This window comes from Pan troglodytes, chromosome 7, assembly GCF_028858775.2.
Source record: "Pan troglodytes isolate AG18354 chromosome 7, NHGRI_mPanTro3-v2.0_pri, whole genome shotgun sequence".
Taxonomy (NCBI): domain Eukaryota; kingdom Metazoa; phylum Chordata; class Mammalia; order Primates; family Hominidae; genus Pan; species Pan troglodytes.
This window is the reverse complement of record NC_072405.2, coordinates 133,359,426-133,381,753: the sequence shown is the minus strand read 5'-3', so window position 1 is coordinate 133,381,753 and position 22,328 is coordinate 133,359,426. Positions and strand designations below refer to the sequence as shown.

At 41.3% G+C, this 22,328-nt stretch overlaps 1 protein-coding gene across 3 annotated transcripts in view; it reads left to right on the top strand.

Annotated features, from left to right (window-relative positions):
• The first annotated feature begins 1,622 nt into the window (after window positions 1-1,622).
• The window catches only part of DERL1 (derlin 1), a 29,957-nt gene continuing 9,251 nt past the window's right edge, over window positions 1,623-22,328 (top strand). Inside the window, exons 1-5 of one of the 3 annotated variants that reach the window (XM_519933.7) lie at window positions 1,623-2,932; window positions 14,181-14,292; window positions 19,853-19,917; window positions 21,163-21,189; window positions 22,119-22,214. In XM_519933.7, the coding sequence (XP_519933.1) occupies window positions 2,780-2,932; window positions 14,181-14,292; window positions 19,853-19,917; window positions 21,163-21,189; window positions 22,119-22,214 (453 nt within the window). In that variant the 5' untranslated portion in view covers window positions 1,623-2,779. Of the gene's footprint in view, window positions 2,933-14,180; window positions 14,293-19,126; window positions 19,180-19,852; window positions 19,918-21,162; window positions 21,190-22,118; window positions 22,215-22,328 lie in introns of those variants that run through there. The other 2 variants (XM_054656987.2, XM_024345268.3) reach the window with 2 other exon arrangements.

The following is a 22,328-nucleotide window of genomic DNA, read 5'->3' as shown; positions in this document are numbered from 1 at the left end:
TTATTTAAATAATATTATTAATAAATTAATAATAAATTTAATAAATATTCAATATTATTTAAAAATAATAAATATTTTTAAAAGCCAGTCAAATTTAGCAGTGGGGGGGTTGTATACCAACTTTAGTGACAGTAATGTTAATAAGTTCTGATAAATCACTACCATCGGACCAGCCAGAAAGCCTTTGAATGTAAAGTTACAAGAAAAGACCAGACATGCCTGGCCTACCGTTGCTCTGATTAAAACTTCAGTGTTTCTAAAGGCCGAAGTTGAATTCCAGAGCATTCACTCTCTATGAATTCTAGAGCACAACTTAGAAATAAACACTGCCAGGCCGGGTGCGGTGGCTCACGCCTGTAATCCCAGCACTTTGTGAGGCCGAGGCGGGCGGATCATGAGGTCAGGAGATTGAGACCATCTTGGCTAACACGGTGAAACCCCGTCTCTACTAAAAATACAAAAAATTAGCCGGGCGTGCTGGCGGACGCCTGTAGTCTCAGCTACTAGGGAGGCTGTGGCAGGAGAATCGCTTGAACCCGGGAGGCGGAGCTTGCAGTGAGCGGAGATCGCGCCACTGCACTCCAGCCTGGGCGACAGTGCAAGACTCCGTCTCAAAAAAAAAAAAAAAAAAAAAAAAGAAATAAACACTGCCAGATATTGGGTGTACATTTTTCTTGTTCTTGTCTTTTTCTCATGCACGTGTACTTTTAAGTTTATCAGAGAAACTTTCCTTAGCCCTCCACCTAAGCCAGATAACCCCTGTTTTCTTTCACTGTACCTTGGTTATGAGTAGTGGGTACAAAACCATGGTGGTGGTAGTAGAGGGAAATAAACAGAATAAACCTCAGGCAATATCGTCAAGTATTATCTGTTATTTATATAAATATCTAGCTTTTATATCAAAATTATCTTTTTGTAAGGCTGTATCAATTTATATTCCCACCAGCTGTGTTCTTCGTATATTTGCTATCCATTGGTTCCCAAATGTTGTATACTCTCATTACACTGTGGAATATTTAATGCCTTTTTGTTATGAAAAAACTTTTTATTAATTAACATCAAGGATATGGTGCTGACAAATATTCTCTAAAATTATGGAATGTTGGAAACTCTGCTGTCTGACATTCTTTCCGTGTGAATGGAACATCCCATTCTTGTCCACAGCATCTGAGCCATACAGGTCACTTTGACACAGGATTTTCAATACAGGTACAAAGCTTTAGATAAGAGTTTTCAGACCCAACGTTTCACATTTGTCTTAACTTTGAGATTTCCAAGGAAAGAGCCTGCTTCCTACTCAGGTCTGATGTTAACCTGATGCTACACACAGCTCTGCTTTGCTTCGAGTCTATCAAACACTGCTCCAGTTAATTCTTACCAAAAATTCCCCCCATTCCCATAACCCAATAATGACACTTCCGTTTGATGAGAGGCATTGAGGTTCCTCTGGAGTGCAGTCTCCCTTGCTGCAGCAAGTTAATAAATCTAACTTTGTTGACTACAGGTTTGTTCCTGGTGCTCTTTATTGGAAGACTTTAACAATCTTAAACTGTAGGCCCCAAATCCCAAAACAACGGGAAACTCTACTCAGTATCTTTTCTTTTTTTCTTTTTTTTGAGATGGAGTCTGGCTCTTGTCCCCCAGGCTGGAGTGCAATGGTGCGATCTTGGCTCGCTGCAACCTCCACCTCCCGGGTTCAAGCAATTCTCCTGCCTCAGCCTCCCAAGTAGCTGGGACTACAGGCGCCCTCCACCACGCCCGGCTAATTTTTGTATTTTTAGTAGAGACGGGGTTTCATCATGTTGGCCAGGCTGGTCTCGAACTCCTGACCTCGTGATCCGCCCGCCTCGGCCTCCCAAAGTGCTGGGATTACAGGCGTGAGCCACCGCGCCCGGCCAGTATCTTTTCTTAAAGATTCCTTCTTATACAAGATGAATTAGACAAGATGGATCATTTTGGCTTTTAGTTCCTCCAACATTCCAACCTAGTTAGAGCGGCTTTTCTCTGTGCATGGAAAATTCTTCCCCCAGATCTCTGGCCTGGCTGGCCCAGTTCATACCTAAGGTAGCCATCTGTCCTCACACTGCCGCACCCCTACCCCGTCACTCCACCTCATCATCTCATTTCATTTTCCTATTTTTCTAATCACTCTCTGAGATTATCTTACTTCGTTATCTATTTGTTTATAAATTATCCCAATGAGGATGTTAAGATCAGGAGAGAGGGTACCACGACAGCGCTGACAGCCGCAGCTGCCCAGTGTCTAGAACTGTGCCCAACAAACACTTGTGGAATGAGTGAGCAGACGAGGAACTAGACACTTCGTTTGCCTTCGTTCCCTTTAAATACCCTCCAGGTGGACCCAGCCACATTAAAACTCTGAGAACTAGGTGAATGGCATTTGGCCTCGCCACTGGCCGGAGCGTTTGCCGTTGCTCCAGGCAACCACTGTTTTCCCACCAGTTGTGTCGTCGCTCTACCTGGCTCCGCCCCCCAGGACGCCGAGCCTCGGTCGGGCGGTAAAATCGGCGCTTACCCTTTAAGCGGCGGGACTTCTGGTCACGTCGTCCGCGGTCGCCGGAAGGGGAAGTTTCGCCTCAGAAGGCTGCCTCGCTGGTCCGAATTCGGTGGCGCCACGTCCGCCCGTCTCCGCCTTCTGCATCGCGGCTTCGGCGGCTTCCACCTAGACACCTAACAGTCGCGGAGCCGGCCGCGTCGTGAGGGGGTCGGCACGGGGAGTTGGGCGGTCGTGTGCATCTTGGCTACCTGTGGGTCGAAGATGTCGGACATCGGAGACTGGTTCAGGAGCATCCCGGCGATCACGCGCTATTGGTTCGCCGCCACCGTCGCGGTGCCCTTGGTCGGCAAACTCGGCCTCATCAGCCCGGCCTACCTCTTCCTCTGGCCCGAAGCCTTCCTTTATCGCTTTCAGGTACTTACCGGAGACGGGGGGCGTGGAGACTACAGGCCCCAGGAGGCCCAGCGGCGGCTAAGCGTAGGCTGGCATGTTACGGGCGCGCGGTGCCTGCTGGGATTTGTAGTGCGTCCGGCGCCGGCGGTGTAGGGCGGGGTCCTTTGGGCCCGGGGAGGCTCTGGGATCTGGAGCGGGGTGCTGGATAGCTGGAGTTGTGGGCTGGCCTGGTGGGGAGGGGTTGACTTCACTAGTATAGTGAGATTGTGCTTCCCGCTCTTCGCACTCAGTGAAGGAAGCAGTGAGATTAGTCGTTGGTAGTTGTCAATCTGTTGGACGCTGGCGATTAGGTCCGCCTGGAGCATTGCCGTCTGACCTCCCTCTGTCACCTACGTGGGTGGCCTGTAGGTGTCAACTTCACCAACTTATAGCTGAGTTCCTTTCACGTTAATGGAGTTTTTTTGTTTTGTTTTTCCTATAGGAGTGATTTAAAGTCAGAGATACAAAGAACGAGTGTATTCTGCATTTCCCTCTAGCCCTAATTTAGTGTCCCCCACGTAGTAATAGAATGTACGAAGGAATGGGCAAAGAGTACATTTGTCCAGAAATGGAAGGCCTTGTTATTTTCTTAAGCATGAAGGAAACAGTCCAGAGTAACATTTCTGTCAAGAGAGTGCCAGTTTTCTGAAAGTTATCTGTATTCACCAATTTCTGATTTAAAACTTCAATCAGTGGCAGGTCAGATAGCAAGATCTGGCATTAATTTCAGCCCTTTACTTGGCCTATGGATAACATTTTCTTGTCTTTCCCTGTCTTCACTGGGTATTACTTCTTGGTTTCCTTTGCTGGTTCCTTATCTTCCTGACTTTTAAATGTTAGGATGTGCCTTGGGAATCAGTTATAGGACCTTTTCTATAGACTCTCCCTAGCTTTAGGTGGTCTCATTCATTCAGCCTCAGGGCTTTACATACTTTCTATAAACTGGAGATTCTGAAATGTAAATATAAATATCTTCAGTCCAGATCTGTCTCCCTATTTCCAGATTTGTGCATCCAGCAGTTACTTGAAATCACGACTTGGATGACTAAGAGTCATCTTCATCTTAACGTGTCCAAAACTGAATCCCCTTTCCCCCTTTGCCTTAGAAGTGAATAGCAACTCCGTTATTAGAGGAGCTGAAGTTAATTGTCGGAGTCATCTTTTATTTTTCTTGTTTTTCTCACACCCCACAATCTGTCAGCAAATCCTATTGACTCTACTTGAGACATATATCCAGAATACAATGCCTTTTCATTCTCCATTGCAAGCCATTATCACTGCAATCTGGTTCCTTTCCATCTTTTCTCTAGACAGCTAGAGTGATCCTTTTAAAACCTACATCAAGTCCTGTCTTTCCTCTGTCCAGAATCCTACCATGTCTTCTTAATGAGTAAAATCCAAGTCCTTTCAGTGGCCTGCAAGGCCCCTGCTGCCTCTCTGACCTCATCTCCTACTACTCTCCAACTTGTACCTTAGGCTCCACAATGAGATCCTTGCTGTTACTTCAGTGCTTATCTGGATCTCTCCTCAGGGCCTTTGCACATGTTGTTTCTCTGCCTGAGGAAGATAACCGTGGCTCAATTGTTTACCTCCTAACCTTCTTCAGATCTCTGCCCAAATGCCATCTTGTTGACAAGGCCTTCTCTGATGGCCGTACATAAAATAGCCCATCCTTCACTCCACTCCCTTATCCCTTATCCTTCATTTTTCTTTCTTTCTTTCTTTTTTCTGGAGACGGAGTCTCGCTCTGTTGCCCAGGCTGGAGTGTATATGGCGCAATCTTGGTTCACTGCAACCTCTGTCTCCTGGGTTCAAGCGGTTCTCTGTCTCAGCCTCCCAAGTAGCTGGAATTACAGGTGCACGCCACCATGCCCAGCTAATTTTTGTATTTTAGTAGAGACGGGGTTTCGCCATGTTGGCCAGACTGGTCTTGAACTCCTGACCTCAGGTGATCCACCCGCCTCAGCCTCTCAAAGTGCTGGGATTAGAGGCGTGAGCCACTGAGCCTGGCCTTATCCTTCATTTTTCTTGCTACATATTACCCTTTGGTATTTATTAGTCTGCTTCCCCTCAGAGAATAAGGCTCCATGAGAGCCGTTCACCACTGTCCTTGTTACCTAGAATAGTGCCTGGGACATAGTAGGTGCTTATATATTAACTGAGTTGTTGGAAGTAATTGGGCACTTGCTGTGTGCTGGGCACTGGGGTACAATAGTAAATAGGACTGAAAAGGTTTCAGATCCTGTGAAGACATAGAGGCACGTGTTTTAAGGGGTGTAATATTTGATAGGGTGTTCCACCCAGAAAGGCCTCAGAGAAGACATTTGAAGAAATTGGAATACTGAGGAGCCAGCCAGCCAGCTTTGGGTAGATCTGGCTCTGGAGACAACCTTCCAGGAAGGACTAGTAAGTGAAAGGCTCAGAAGCAGGAGCTGGGAACAGGAAGAAGACTGGGTTGCCAGCTGGCACAGGGTCAGCTGTAGGGTGAGGATTAGTAGATGACAGCAGGGAGATAGCCAGGGCTGGGTGCAGTAAAGCTAAGATGGAAAGGTGGGTTAAAGCTAGATCATAGTTGAGCCTTGTAGGTCATGTTAAGAGGTTTGAACTTTATTTTGAGGGCACTATGAAGTCTTTGGAGCCTTGTGAACAAAGGACCGACAGATTGCCCTGACTATTCTGTGGAGTGGACTTTGTGTGTGTATGGAGGGGGTTGAAGGAGGAAGGGCTAGGTGATGAGATCAGAGAGATGAATCCAGTTAGGAGGCCAGAGAGATGGTGGTTTGGATCAGTGTGGCTGTGAAGATAGAGAAAAGGGCATAGATTTGGCAGAGGGGACGAGATTACAGCTGAACGGATATAAAGAGTGAATGGGTGAAGCGAGCAGGACTGAAAGATACTACTGTTTTCACAGGAGCAGCTGAGTGGATGGCGGAGCCCTTGACTGAGATGGGGAATGGTCAGGGATACCTGGGTTGGGAGTGGGGGCTGGTATGGATGAAGAGTTAGGTTTTGGCTGTGCTAAGTCTTGAGATGCTTTTCAGGCATCCATGTGGCGAAGCCAAGGGAACAGTTGGATATAAAAACATGACTCTGGAGTGCAGCTGGAATTGCATACTGTTCTTTGTTTATTACTTTACTAAATATTTGTTGGCTGAGAGAATGTTGTGTACTTTGTCCCTGGTGGCTTGTTGGGTAATGTGTGGTCATGGGGAGCAATGGTGGCGTATTAATGTGTGAGGAGGACCTGGTCAAAACCGGCTTGTTGTCCCTGTTAGCAAAATCCTCACTTGTGTAGTGATACTAGTGACTGCACGATGTAAATAAGCACATTGTAAAGAAGCAATGTAAATAAGCCTAACAGGCTGCGGGTGTATAAGGTTAAAAGTGGTGAACTGATTAAAAAGAGTAATCGTTCTTGTCACATCTTCCACGATTTTGTCATCTTCCCTGTATTATTTCTTCTCAGCTGCCAGCAGGAGGCAGGACAGTGTACTGCCCAGGTGTGAAAAGACCAACAGCTGTACCTTGTCTTTTCTTCCTGTTACTCTGATTCTTGCCTATTTTGGACACATGTAACTTTCAGACCCACCTGGAGGAACTCATTTGCAAATGAAGCAGTCAAGGAAAAACTGCATTTGAGAGGCTGCTGTGCACGGACAGTGTGCGGTGTGCTTTAGCAGAGTTCTGCTAGAAAGTTCCTTTTTTCCTTAGAAACTGAATCTTTCACAACTTACAAAAATGGGGGAGTGATTGATTTAGAATTGTGTGCTCATGTTGGAAGTGACAAGTTATTTTTCCTCCTCAGCTCTAGATTCTTGTGTGTAGCTTGTTGGTTTAGAACGCTGAGGTTTATAACGTTATTTCTTTAGTTTGGATAGGTTGAAACAGGTGTGTGTTAAGACTCATTATACTGTTGTCTATGATTTCTCCCTATTCTGAGTCCCTCAGATTTATGTTCATCAATCAAATAGTTCACAATAATGAAATGTCTTCATATTAATCGTTGATTAGCTACACAAGAGGTGGCAATTCCTGCTGCCTTTGTGTTTTCTAAGGTTATGTCTCCCAGGGCCGCCTGCATGGCTATATTTCTTCATTTCTTTGGACAAAATAACATCACCCTGTTACAACTTCCCCGAGGTCATGTCACTGAACTCTGACAGTCATCCTGAGATAAGTGTTACCACCATTTTGTAGACAGCTTCAGTTTCAGTTTCTATTTCGTTGAGTCAAGGATAGTTCTAAGCTGTTTTGTTTAACTCCTTTGCATAATATCTACGAAAAAAATAAGTATGTAGCAAAACATTTTTGAAGGTGATTTCTTCCAAATCAATCATAGCAAATTATTTTTCCTTTTCTATTCGAGTAGAAAGGCTGTTAGATTTCAAGTAGTTGAATCATGGTCTCAAGGCCTGGCTCAGTCCCCTGCTAGTTGTGTACCCTTAGGCAAGTTATTTATCCTGTCTGAGCCTCAATTTCTTTAGGATCTGAGGATAATATCATAGCATATTAACCTTGTTCTAAGACTCCATTGATTATACGATGCACCATCAATTTAATGCAACTTTTTAGGGGGACAGGGGAGTAGAAATTACATTAAACGAGTGTATTGATTGTAAGACACTCTAATTTCAGAAACACAGGAACGAGTACCTTCAAATTGAGGAAATATGTTATCTACTTCTTGCCTCTAGTATGTAGAACACATAGAAAAATGTTTGTAATACCCAATAAGTAGCCTGATAAATAAGCTATTCAAAAATAGTTGCCTCCTATGTGGTTGGTATGGGAAAAAAAATAGTTGCCAATTTTTATTTATCAGCCAATACTTTGTGCCTTATTTCCTTCTCTCCTGGACAGTAAGATTCTAATTTTAATTAGTAATTGAAATTGAAATGTAACTGCTGGATGATTATTCTGCTTTGTCTTCTTAAAAGCATCCTGACTTGAAACGGGAAGATGTGAACTCTTGATTTCTCTAATTTATTTCCAGGAATAAGAAATGGTACCAACCAATTCTGTGACTCAGCCTTGTGCTTATATTTGCCAAGCTTTTGCTTATATATCACATTTAACCTGATGACAGCAACCTTAGGAGACTGATTTAAGGGTGTATTGGGGAAGAGAGACATTTCAACATAGCAGGGAGGAGAATGAACTTGGACTATAGGCTGAGCATAGAAGTTCTATATCCATCAAGGTTTGGCTATAGAACTCTAGTGGCAAGTGTTTTGGTACGTAATTTAAGATCTTTCCTTAGTAGTCCTGTCCATGTTGAACAGTTCTGCTGTGTTCTATAATAATGTTGCCCATTAGATTGTGGCTTTTTAAAAAACTTTTTATTGAGTTACAATATACAAGCAGGAAAGTGTATGTATAATAAGTTTATAGCTTGAGTTTTTAAAAATTCAAAACATGTATACAGCCAGCATTCAGATCAAGAAACAGAATCTCTAAAAGCTTTCTCCTGCTTCCTTCTGGTCACTGTCCTCTCTAAGGGTAACTATGCTCTTGATTTTTAATACCATGTATTGTTGTTGCCAGTTTTTATGCTTTTTATAGGTGGAATTATGAAGTATGTTCTCTTTTGTGTCTACCTGCTTTTATCAACATTATGAGAGTCACCCATATTGTTGCATGTGGTTATAGGTTGCTCATTATGGGACCATACCACAATTTATTTACTCATTCAGCTATTAATGGACCTTTTGGGCAGTTTCCAGTTTGGCTATTATGAATGGTGCTGCTATGAACATTCTAGTACATGTCTTGGTAACATATGTACTTCTTGGTGAGGCTAAATAGTAATTTCTGTTGCCTATATATCTAGGAGTAGATTTGATGGCTTCTAATTGCTCTTTTTAAAGATTAAGTGCCTTTCATTTGTTTAAATGAATGGAAGGGGCCTTTTCTTGCCTACCCGTTGTGTCTCCCCACCCAGCAAAAAAGGCCACAGTTTACTAAACTAGCATTTGTCACACAGGTGCTCATCATCTTTCTTGCTTGGTGACTGATATATACTTAAGTCCAAATCAAGTGATCCTTATTATTTCAGACAAATCCTCACTTTTCATACTTAAAAAAAAAAACACTCGATTCTGGATGGCAAATTATTTCAGTAGCAGATTGTTTAGAAGATTTTAGCTAAAGGATGGCTGCAACCTACAGTCTGAAGTTGTTGGACTAATAACTGAGAAACAATGTCTTATGTGTTCTTTAAGGGTGTATATAGCAGTGAGCACATGGGCTACATGTCCTTGTTAAGTGAGGAACTCTAATTAGGGCCCAGCTTTCCTCCTGAAAAAACTGGGATCATTATGGGCCTGGCCTTGAGGTTGCTGTGGACTTAAAATGAGATACTCCCCCACGAGTCCTCTCAGTAAGTGTGAGGCAGGCAGTCCTCTGTCTGCAAGTCGTGGCTCTTTGTGCTGCAGTTGGCTGCCTCTTAGGCTTTCCAGGGTTGAAAATGGGCCTCTTCACTCCTGGCACTGAACGTAAAGCCAGTTCCTTCTCCTTACTGTTTACATATCAGGTCGAGGAAAAAATGGGATTTAGTTGGATACTTACAATGGGGATTTCCGAAATATGTTACACTGTGTCCTTCTAGAGATAAGCTGTCTTCTGGTGTTTTCAGATTATAATTTTAAAGTAACACAAAAATAATATTAAGTCTTTTAGATCAATGAAAGCAAGTATAACTCAAGGGTAGGCTTAATGAACAGGGAAAAGAAGTGAGATATTTTGACAGACACTGATTTCCAAAGAACAGGTGCAAACAGTGACTAAAAATAGTCTTATGTCATCAGCATTAGAGAAAATGTAGTCAGACAAAAACGAGGTTTCTTTTCCAAAACCAGGCCTTGAGTAACTTATAGGAATATGGGGGTAGTTGAAATATGAATTTATAAAAACTGGTTAGCGGGTGTTTCTGAAAAGATTGTGATAATACAATTAACACACCCACACATATTAATTCTTTTTACATAGTATCTTTTTAATTCACTTTCTTAATTCCAACCTTTTACAAATCCTGTAAGATAAGGAAGGCAGAAGTCATAGGATAATGTCATTGGGTAGATGATGAAGCCAATTTGACGTCCATACTTTTCCAAGGGTCCAGGGCTACCTAGAGGGTTTGCTTCTGGTCTTTACTCCCAGTCCTTTTCTTAAGCACAGAGAATTAATTAGTAGGTTTACTCTGAGTCTATTTCAGGATTATACAAGTGCCTGTAGTAGTGAACACTTACACTAATTGTAATTGTACCTCATAATACTGATGCCATTTGTGAGAGGGATTGTAAAAATAGGGGCTCAGTATCACAAACTCTGGAGTCAGACTGTCTGGGATAAAATTCTAGCTTCACCACTTACTGGCTGATACTTAACCTTTTCTCATCCTGTTTCCTCATCTATGAAATCCGTCTCCTGAATCAGTGTGTGTAAATAAGCTGAGTAGCACATTAATTTATTGATTTCTTTAAAAAAAAATGAACTATGGAAATTGAGGCTCGGAAGTGGTGACTTATAAGCAAAAACTTAAACCCAGGTCTTCTCAAGTCATCTCCAGTTCCCTTTCCACTAAACTATCCTGTTTCTGTGATAAAGTTGTGAATGAATCAAACCAAATGTTAACCTATTTTATTTTTCTGGTTTAATACACGTTTCTTGGAAAGTCACTTTTTTGGTATGCACATCGCATTTCCCTCTACAAGGAATTAAGCTCTGAGGGTTACATTCCTGTACTTGGAGAATGGAACTGGCCAGTCTGTATGTGGCCAGTCCCCGTGACTGACGTCCTCCACTCCAGCCACACTTGAATTGTTAGCAGTACCCATTCAGTTATTGTGCTCTTGCAATTCTTGGGGCCTTTGTAACAAGTCCACATGTCCCCTCCCTTGTGCCAACCCTTTCTTCCTTTGACAGCCTTCCCCACTACTCTGAGGAATTCAGGGGCCATGTCTTTTGTGCTTGGTACATGCTAGTGTGCAATGAGATAGACACATATCTCTCACACCAAAAGCCAGCATTTTGCTGCCATTTCCAAAAGTTTAGGAAGGCCATCTGCTTCAATCACTATTTAGCATTGTTCTGGTGGGGGTGCCAGCCAGTGAATTAGACAAGAATGAAATAAGATACAAAAGTTTATTTACAGCTAGGGTTGTATGCTTGGAAAGCCCAAGAAGCTCAATTTTCTTTTTTGTTGAGACATAGTTTCGCTCTTGTTGCCCAGGCTGGAGTACAATGTCATGATCTCGGCTCACTGCAACCTCTGCCTCCTGGATTCAAGCGATTCTCCTGCCTCAGCCTCCCGAGTAGCTGGGATTACAGGCATGCGCCACCACGCCCGGCTAATTTTGTGTTTTTAGTAGAGACAAGGTTTCTCCACCTTGGTCAGGCTGGTCTCGAACTCCCGACCTCAGGTGATCTGCCCGCCTTGGCCTCCCAAAGTGCTGGGATTACAGGCATGAGCCGCTACTCCCAGCCGAAGCTCAATTTTCAATATTGTAGGCAGTAAGATACTCAGCTTTTGTGGTTAGGTATAAAAAGATAGAAAGAGATAGCTCTATAGACAACTCTAAAAGCTATGAAAAACTTCTTGGCTGGGAATTATATCAATATCACATGGATATAATAAAAGTGGTTCTAATTCATTTAGAAAAATAAAATATTGAGACTAACCAAGACAATTGTGACAATTGTTGAAGAAAAAAAGGGGGAGATATTATTTAGCTGTTTAACTTTACCAGCTATTAAAATATGTTATAAAAGGAATAGAAACTAGGCTAGGACCAGTGGCTCATGCCTATAATCTCAGCACTTTGGGAGGCTGAGGTGGGAGCATCATTTGAGGCTGGTAGTTTGAGAGCAGTCTGGACAACATAGGGAGAGCCCGTCTCAAAAAACAAACAAACAAAATTACCAGGTGTGATGGTACATGCCTGTAGTCCTAGCCACTTGGGAGGCTGAGTGGAGAATTGCTTGAACCCAGAAATTTGAGGTTACAGTGAGCTGTGGTCAAAACACTGCGCTCCAGCCTGAGCAACAGACTGAGACCTTGTCTCAAAAAAAAAAAAAATAGAAAATAGGAATTAAAATAACTTGATATTGGCATAGGAACCAATTCCAAACAGAATGGTGTTAAAATAGACCTTAATGTAAAAGAGACTAGAGTATAAACGTTCAATGAAAGTAGTTTTTCAAATAATTGGAAAAAATGTGGGTTACTCTGTAAATGGGGTTGGGAAAACTGGGTGACTGTTTAGAAAAACAGTTGGATCTCTTCCTCATTCCTTGGATGCACCTTGAAAGTGCTAAAATAAAACCATGAACACTTACATTCTTGGAGCGAAAAGACTTTCGAAACATGACACATCATGGGTACATTTGCCTACATTTAATTAAACTTTTGTATGTCAAAATATGGCAAAAACACCATGAAAGTCTAATGACAGATCAGAAAATGCTTGCAATGATGAGAAAGAGAAATTTCATAATGTATGAGGAAATGCAGCCAGGTGCGATGGCTCATGCCTGTAATCCCAGCACTTTGGGAGGCCAGGACAGGTGGATTGCTTGAGGTCAGGAATTTGAGACCAGCCTGGGCAACATCAGGAGACCCTGTGTCTACAAAAAATATAAAAATTAGCCAGGTGTGGTGGTGCATGCTGGTAGTCCCAGCTACTTGGGAGGCTGAGGTGGGAGAATCACCTGAGTCCAGGAGGTGGAGGTTGTAGTGAGCTAGGATCATGCCACTGCACTCCAGCCTGGGCATCAGAGCAAGATCCTATCTCAGGGGGGAAAAAAAGAAATGTAAATCCAGAAGAACAAATGAATAAAGGAAATGCTCAGGTTTTTAAAACGTGAAAAGGTGCTTGACTTCTCATAATGCAAATAAAAATTAGTTTTCAGATTGGTGAATATATAATACATGAAATGGTGAGAGTATGGAGAGAATACAGGATTCATCTACTTTTTAGGAGGAAGTATAAATTGAGCAAACATTTTTGTAGGCATTTGGCAGTATCTACCAAAATAAATGGTTATGTCTGTTGCTCTAGCAGATTTATTGACAGGAACTTATTCTGTATATGCACATATAAAGAGGATATACAAGAATATTCATTGTGGCATTGTAACAGTTTAAACAAAAGTTTAGACATTCACATACAAGGAATACTATGAAGCCAATTAAAATATTTTGTAGGGAATGAACCAAGGTATAAAACAGTGCCATATAGAGTAGGATAAAGAAGAATGAGTAATAGTAACGTGTATTTCTTAGAGGAAATACAAGACACTGATCAGCTGTTGTTGGGGAACTGGGAGACTGGAGGTTGGGAATTAGGCTTACTTGTTACTTTATTATTTAATTTATTTAAATTAAATTAAATTAAATTTTTTGAGACGGAGTTTCGCTCTTGTCACCCAGGCTGGAGTGTAGTGGCGCGATCTTGGCTTACTGCAACCTCCGCCTCCTGGGTTCAAGCGATTCTCCTGCCTCAGCCTCCCGAGTAGCTGAGATTACAGGCCCCCGCCACCTCACCTGGCTAATTTTTGTAATTTTATTGGAGGCAGGGTTTCACCATGTTGGCCTGGCTGGTCTTGAACTTTTGACCTCAGGTGATCTGCCTGCCTCAGCTTCCTAAAGTGCTGGGATTACAGGCATGAGCCACCGAACCTGGCCTGCTTGTTACTTTAGACCCTTCTTATGTTTTGTTTGTTTTTTCAGGGAAATGTTTTTAAAGAAAAAGTGCCCCTATTGCCTATTTAGTGCATTGGTTTGAATAAAAAATTGTTGTTTTACTTCTGCCTTTGAATGTGGCATTTTTGGACAAGGTTTGTCATTCCAGAATATTCTTTCCCTAAATAGAGGCATTACTGTACTGTTGGAAATTAAGCCTTTGTAATTCATTTTTTGATGTAGGCTTAATTGTATGCCTGATCTCAGCAAAGACTAACCATATACTCATATAGTATTGATTTTGTTTCAACTTGTTTAGAAATATTTGTTGCTTATTTTATGATGTCGTTTTATTCCATTGATTTGCAAAGTGATGTGATTGTATTTGGTGTGAACACTTTTCTTCAGTTGTTTTCTTGAGTTGTGTTGGTAGGATCACTTTCACACCTCTCATTGAGGAGGATGCTTTGTTAATTTTGTTTAGTTAAAAGGGAAAGAAATAACCAGGCTTACAGAAACTAACAGCTGTGTTTATTTTGATCTGGACAGATTTGGAGGCCAATCACTGCCACCTTTTATTTCCCTGTGGGTCCAGGAACTGGATTTCTTTATTTGGTCAATTTATATTTCTTATATCAGTATTCTACGCGACTTGAAACAGGTATGTTACCCATAGTTGTTTTAAGCATTGTTTCTTTCTCATTTACTAATCCATGTGTTTACTTTGGAGCAATTTGGAGGGCAGTTAGCATTACAAAACGAAACTGCATAAGGATAGTAAATGCTTGGTGACTGTGCCAGGACTGCACCAGGCACTTAGCTTACTCAATTTTTAATCCTCACAACATCCTGAGGTATAAGTAGCAGTGTTACCATTTTATAGATGCAAAAAGTAGCAGATCAGAGGTTGACATGGCTTGTCCATCTCCTTAGTGGCTGAGCTGTGTGCCTTTCATTTATTTTGAGGGTCTCACTCATTTCTTTTGCAGCAGTCCTTGTCCTTCAGTGCAGAATTGGGCTGGAGTATATATATCTCCTAGATTGGGGTTGAAAAACATCAATTTATGTAATTAAAAGCCTAGATTTATTCTCTAATTGAAAAACTCAACTCTAAAATACAGTATGTAGCCAAGATTTAATAATATATGGTAGTTTATCAGGTATGAGTACCAATGTAATATTTTATTTATTTATTTATTTATTTATTTTTTGAGACAATCTTGCTCCGTTGCCCAGGCTGGAGTGCAGTGGTGCCATCTCAGTTCACTGTAGCCTCTGCCTCTCGGGTTCAAGCAATTCTCATGCCTCAGCCTCCTGAGTAGCTGAGATTACAGACACCTGCCACCATACCCGGCTAATTTTTATATTTTTAGTAGAGACGGGGTTTTACCCTGTTGGCCAGGCTGGTCTCAAACTCCTGACCTCAAGTGATCTGTCTGCCTCGGCCTCCCAAAGTGCTGGGATTACAGGTGTGAGTCAACGTGCCCAGCCAACCTATGTAATATTATGGATAAGTTTGAAAAATCTTTTCATAAAAGTGTCTTACTGAATTGTCATTTATTTCCTACAATACCTTATATGCTGTCTGAGTCACTTATACTAAAGAAACAATACATCAATATACTGTGTTACAATATGGATATAATTTTGTTAAATTTAAATGACTTTGAAAAGGCTGACTGACTTCAGAGACTTTATAAACTTGCTGGCTGTTACCTCAGGATAGAGAACTCTGAACTACCCTTAAGTGTGTGTAAGTCAGTGCTCATATGGTTGAGAATTGCGAATCAGTCTCATCACTGCAGGGAAATAGTAGGATGGGTATTTGATGTCAAGTAACATTTTTCCTTAAATTGGCATTTGCTTTTAGGTTCTTTTTAAAAAGAAAGAAATTGTATTAATACAAAGTGTAAGGTCATAGACTATTATATTACTATTGGGAGGAACCTAGTTTATTTCCTGAGTTTTACCAAAAGATGAATTGGAGATTCAAGGAAGTGAAGTAACTTGGCAGAAGTGAAACTGACAACTAGGCCTCTCACCACCATATTAGGGGTTTGATCTTTAAATCTACCAGAATATGTGATTTTTATTCTCCTTTGTTCCAGTTGGACCCGTAATGATACCGAGTGCTTAGCAGTCTGCCTTTCTGGTATAACTTAATTGAGCATTAATTTGTTAGAGTAATTTTTTTTTTTTTTTTGAGACAGGGTCTTGCTCTGTCACCCAGACTGGAGTATAGTGGCACAGTCATGGCTCCCTGCAGCCTTGACTGCCTGGGTTCAAGTGACCCTCCCACCTTAGCCTCCCTAGTAGCTACAAGTATGGGTGTTAAACCGCCACACCTGGCTGACTTTTGTATTTTTTGTAGAGATGGGGTTTCACCATGTTGCCCAGCCTGGTCTTGAACTCCTGGGCTCAAGAGATCTGCCCACCTTGACCTCCCAAAGTGCTGGGATTACAGGCGTGAGCCACTGTGCCCAGCTGGAGTAATTATTTTATATTGATAGTAAACGTTATATCAATAGTAAAATAGATTAAGTGTGGATCATCTATGATCAGTTATTTAAAATTTTATTCTGGAAAATTTTCAAACATATGCAAAAGTGGAGGGAAAAGTCAATGAACCTTTTTTCTTTTTACTGAGACCAAATTCACATAACATAAAATTCATCATTTTAACCATTTTAAGGTGTACAATTCAGTGGTCTTTAGTATATTCACAATGTTATGCAGCCATCACCACAATCTAATTCCAGAACATTTTCATCATTCCCTAAAAAAGCCAAAGCAGTCACTCTTTACCTCCCACTTTCCCTCCTCCCAGCCTTTGGCAACCACTAATCTACTTTCCGTGTATATGGATTTACCTATTCAGGACATTTCATATGTCCTTTGGTGACTGGCTTCTTTCACTTTGCACAATGTTTTTAAGGTTCATCCCTGTCATAGTGTGTGTCAGTACGAACCCCTCCTTAACCATCTAATGGTTATCACCTCTAATAGTTATCTCATAGCCAATCTTGTTTTATTTATATCTATCGCTGTCCTCCACCCCTGATTATTTGAAGCAAAATGCCAGGCATTTCATTTGTAAATATTTCAGAATTTAACTCTGAACTATAAGGACTTAAAACATAATTCTAATGCTATTATTAAACCTAAATTGCAATAATTCCATGGCCACTTTTTTTTTTTTTTTTTTTTGAGATACAGTTTCACTCTGTCACCCAGTCGGGAGTGCAGTAGCGTGATCTCAGCTCACTGTAACCTCTGCCTCCTGGGTTCAAGTGATTCTTGTGCCTCAGGCTCCCGAGTAGCTGGGATTACAGGTGCATGCCCCCACATCTGGCTAATTTTTGTGTTTTTGGTAGAGATGGCATTTCGCCATGTTGGCCAGGCTGGTCTCGAACTCCTGACCTTAGGTAATCCACCTGCCTCAGCCTCCCAAAGTGCTGGGATTACAGGCGTGAGCCACTGCGCCTGGCCAATGGCCACTTTTATTTTTAATTGCCTTCTTGTGCTTTGAATCCCTTTATCCAACCCTATTACCTGGTCAGGTAATACAACAAATTGTAATGTTATTCTCCCTGAATACCAATTTAGGACAAATTTGTGGGATTATTAGGTCATTGGTCTCTTTTATTTGCTTTGATTTTTATAAGTTGCCCTCTCATTCCCTACTCAACAACTACAGAGCATTTTGAAAGGCTTGAGCTGAGAGGCATTTTTTAACAGCTTTATTGAGATGTAATTCACATATGGTACAACGTACCCATTTAAAGTATACACAATTCATTGGTTTTTAGTATATTGACAGAGTTGTACAGTCATTATCACACCCATTTTTGTAATATTTCACCACCCCCAAAAGAAACCCTACCATTAGCAGCCATTCTCCCTTTTCATTTAATCCCTTCCTCCCCCACACCCTTAGGAGACCACTAATTTTTTTTTTTTTTTTTTTTTTTTTTTGAGACAGGGTCTCACTCTGTCGCCCAGGCTGGAGTGCAGTGGCACTGTCTTGGCTCTTTGCAACCTCTGCATCTCGAGTTCAAGCAATTCTCATGCCTCAGCCTCCTGAGTAGCTGGGACTACAGGCACGCACCACCACATCTGGCTAATTTTTGTATTTTTAGTAGACAGGTTTTCACCATGTTGGTCAGGCTGGTCTCAAACTCCTGACCTCAAGTGATTCGCCCACCTCAGCCTCCCAAAGTGCTGGTACTACAGGCGTGAGCCACTGTACCTGACCAAAACCACTGATCTTATTGACTCTTTAGATTTGCGTGTTCTGGGCATTTCTTAAAATCATACAGTATCTTGTTGCCTTTTGTGACTTATGTCTTTTACGTAGCATAATGTTTTCAAGATTCTTCCATATAGCCTGTATCAGTACTTCATTCCATTTTATTACCATTAAGATTCCATCGTATGGATATACCTCATTTTGTTTATTCAGTCATCAGTTGATAGACATTTGACTTGGTTTCATTTTTTGGCCATTGTGAGTAATAGCTGCTATGAACGTGTAGAGAGGAACTTTTGAGATCATTCTATTTAACACTCTTATTTCATAGATAAGAAAACAGTGATCTGGAGTGGTGGTGACATGTCCCAAAAGTTGCAGAGCTCTTTGAGTTAATGCAGTTAGGACTGGAACCCAGGTTCACTGATCCCCAGTTTTCTGTCAACCACACAGCTTTAAGTTAACATCTTGACAAAATGTTTGCCACCTGCACATTTTCCTGCCTGGCTGAATTGTTAGTTATATAGCAGAGTTGGCTTATTTGAGGTTTCTGATTTGAACTGGAAGACTGTAATTTGAAACCAGTTAATTTGTAAATTCTCAGTTGCAAGCATGTCAGATAATATAGTGCTGTAATTTATATGATTACAATATTTTAAGTACTCAGTCTAAAGACTCCTTAGGAATCAGACAGCCAAAGCCACATCAAAAGAAGCACAGCTATTATTAAAATTGGGAAATTGTGTTAGAATTTCAGCTGTGATTCATCATTGTGATCCTCTAGCATTAGGCCTGCTTAACACTGTGGCTGAAGTGTGCTTTGAGGTATCAAGGGAGAAATAAAGGAGAGTAGAAGACACTTTTGCTGGAAACCTATTTTCTTTTAGATATATCTTTTTGCCTTACTGACACTTGTTGGGTTTCTTTTTTTAAATTGACTAGCTGTATCATGTAACTGTGAGGGGGTGTGGAACGGGGAGGGAAAGTAACTTTCAAGCTAGAGTGATCTTACAGTCATTTCTGTTTCTTTTTTTTTTTTTTTCTTCTGTTAAAGTCTTCTAACTGAAGGCATTAGGAATTATGTTTATACGGGAGGCCGTTGTTGATTATTCTGCCCAATAAGGCATATGGCGCAGTGACAGGAGCCCTGTGCTAGTAATTTGATGTCACTCTGGTTCTAACAAGCGCTGTGACTTTGGTCATGTGACTTTAACTCCGCATCTGTAAGAAGCAGGTCGTAGGTCTTTCCATTCTCCCTTCCAGATGCAGTATGAGGACTGAGTCAGAGGCAATGGAAAGGTTTGGCTGACGCTTTATTCCCTCCTTCCCCCACATTGTTTTCCCTTGGTAGAATGTACGTCTCTGGAAGACAGAGACTTTCTTTTTCAGTATCTAAGGCCAGTGTGGTACAGGTGGTTGTGTGTGTGTATGTGTGTTTCTAATAATAATGGTAAGTACCTCCCAGCATAGCCATGCTGGAGGAGACACAATAGGAGACAAAACAGGCATGGTTCCTCCTCTGACAGAACTTAACGGTCTAGTGGAGGAGGACAGGGATCAAGCATGTAATCCAGAATGCGGCCATCAGGTCATGGCGAGAGCCAAGAAGGAAAGGCTGACAGGCTGGGAGGGAGCTTGGGGGGCCTCACTGGTCTTTGGGATACAGGGCTCAGAAGCTGTGGAATTGACTGTACTTTCTCTGGGTCTGTTTTAGCCTGTGGTAGTCAGAGCATGTCACTTACTGGAATTCAGTTAGGAGAGCATAGATTAACCTTACTCAGGTAACTTTGATTCAGGGCTTTATTGGGGACGTTGTTTAGATATTTAAAAAAATTCACTTTTTTAGAGAGGAGTGGTTTTTAAAATGTTCTCATTTTGGCTTTTTCTGTAACTTTTTGAAGTGTTTCTCTATGTAGATGTTACTTTGTTGTGAAATTCTGAACCATGACATTTGGCTTGTTTTTGTTTCCAGGAGCTTTTGATGGGAGGCCAGCAGACTATTTATTCATGCTCCTCTTTAACTGGATTTGCATCGTGGTATCCTTCAGTCTGTGATTTTGGGCCAGAAATAAACCAGTTTTTTTCCAGGTTTGGGGAAATAGACCATATTCTGTAAACGTTTCAAATTACAATATTTGCATCTTGGTTGACTACCGTTAATAAGAATAATTATAGTTTTTTAAAAAAAACTGTAGTAAATCATATAGCCCTTGAGTGATGCATTCTCTTACCATTTGTGGGATTTTTTTCCACCTTTGGTTGAGTAGTTTTATGACTGTTCCCTCTTCTTGTTCCCAGTTCTCTGTGTTCTCATGTGTGACAGCTTGTTGACTGAGGCACAAAGAGAGTCCGTGCCATGAGACAGCTTTTGAAATCTGTGGTCCTTATCAGAAAATTAATTTACAACCAGCATCCTTTTCTGACTTCATTGCTGTCCTTCTCTTGGGGTCCTACGTAGTAATTCAGTCCCTCTGTGAAGTACCCAGCTCTGGGAAGGGACACAGTACGTTTCTCTGCTTTGTATCAATAGCAGTTGTCAGCAGCCCTCCAACTGCAGGACTCTTACAGATGGTGAGAGCAGCAGCAGCTCTCGATGTCTCAGGTCCTGTGCAAAATTGGTGAGCTCAAAATTGCCTTTGGGCTCAGCTGTCATTTAAACTTGGCTGAGGGCCAGAAAATGTGGCACTGTGGATGCCCTTTCCCCTCCTTTGAGGGAAGGAAAAAAATATTTTGGACTTTAACCATGCTATAGAGTCCTGAGAATGTAAGTAGAATGATTATTTCCTTCAAAGGCTACAGGCATCTTCATCCTTTATTTGAAGGAGAGATGTTAAAATGCAGTAGCAGAGAAAAAGGATGCCAGATGACCAGACTAAGTCATATGCAGAAGCTGTTGATTTCTACTGTGTCCTTGTCATGGTATCGTCTAATGGAATATGCATAATGAAGATTAGATAACTTTGTGTTGTGGAATGTTTTAAGCAATCTGAACTATAGAAAAGTATTTTCCTTCAGAACACTGGAATTAACTTAAAAATTTTTTTAATTAAAAAAATATGTATATAAATTAGAGATGGGGTCTTGCTATGTTGCCCAGGCTGGTCTGGAACTCCTGGCCTCAAGCAGTCCTCCCATCTTGGCCTTCCAAAGTACAGAGATTACAAGCATGAGCCAAATTACACCTGGCCAAGTGAACTTTTAAATGGGAGGAAAATAACCACATCAGTCTTGACGAGGTACAGAATGCTTTTTTATGTCTGATCTTTAACTTTACAAACCAAGATTACTGGCTTAGCAATGGATATGCAGGTAAGTGTCCATTTAAACTATCTATTTGCCCTTTTATTTGTTTCAAATATACTATTAGTGGCCTTTGTCAGAAGTTGAAATTGCATTAACTATGGGGTTAATTATGTGGTATTTTGAAATTATAGAATTACAACTATTTTATTTATTTATTTATGAGATGGAGTCTTGCTGTGTTGCCCAGGCTGGAGTGCAGTGGCTTGATCTTGGCTCACTGCAACCTCCGCCTCCCGGGTTCAAGTGATTATCCTGCCTCAGCTTCCCATGTAGCTGGGATTACAGATGCACACCACCACACCTGGCTAATTTTTGTATTTTTAGTAGAGATGGGGTTTCACCATGTCACCAGGCTGGTCTTGAACTCCTGACCTCATGATCCGCCTGCCTCGGCCTCCCAAAGTGCTGGGATTACAGGCGTGAGCCACCGTGCCTGGCCTATAGCTGTTTTATTTTGAGGATCTTAAGTCAGCTAAATCTTTGAAGATCTTACATGAGCTATCTAAATCATTGCTTTCCTTGCTCATTTCTGGCCTCTTTTTGGTGTTTGAACATTGACAATAATGGTTGTCTAGTATTTTCTAGGCATGTGACAACAATGGTTGTCTAGTATTTTCTAGGCATGTATATGGATGTTTTTTAAAAATTGAGATTATATGGTAATGCTTTGTTGCTTACTTTTTGTAAATAACGGAGCTTGACTCTTATATTTCTGAATCCATCTAAAATAATATAGTTTTGTTGTATTTTATTATAGGATTTTGTAATATTCATTGTATGATAAATAATAGGATCAATTTATAATTCTGATCAGTTGAGTTTCCCTTTACCCTGGTGAGGATTGTTGTGAAGAGGCGGGGTAAAAAGCATAGTAGATGTACACCTTTTTTAAGTGCCTCTGGAGCCTGGTTTTTACATGTCGACTTCTTTTGCAGTTGCTGATGATTCCTCTGATCATGTCAGTACTTTATGTCTGGGCCCAGCTGAACAGAGACATGATTGTATCATTTTGGTTTGGAACACGATTTAAGGTACTTTGCCTTGGTTGGAAAAGTGTCCTTTTCATTTGTCTGCAGAAATCCCTCTTCAGTCCAGAGATGTACTTTCTGACTCATCCAGAAGGGGTCACTGCAGAGCAGTGTACC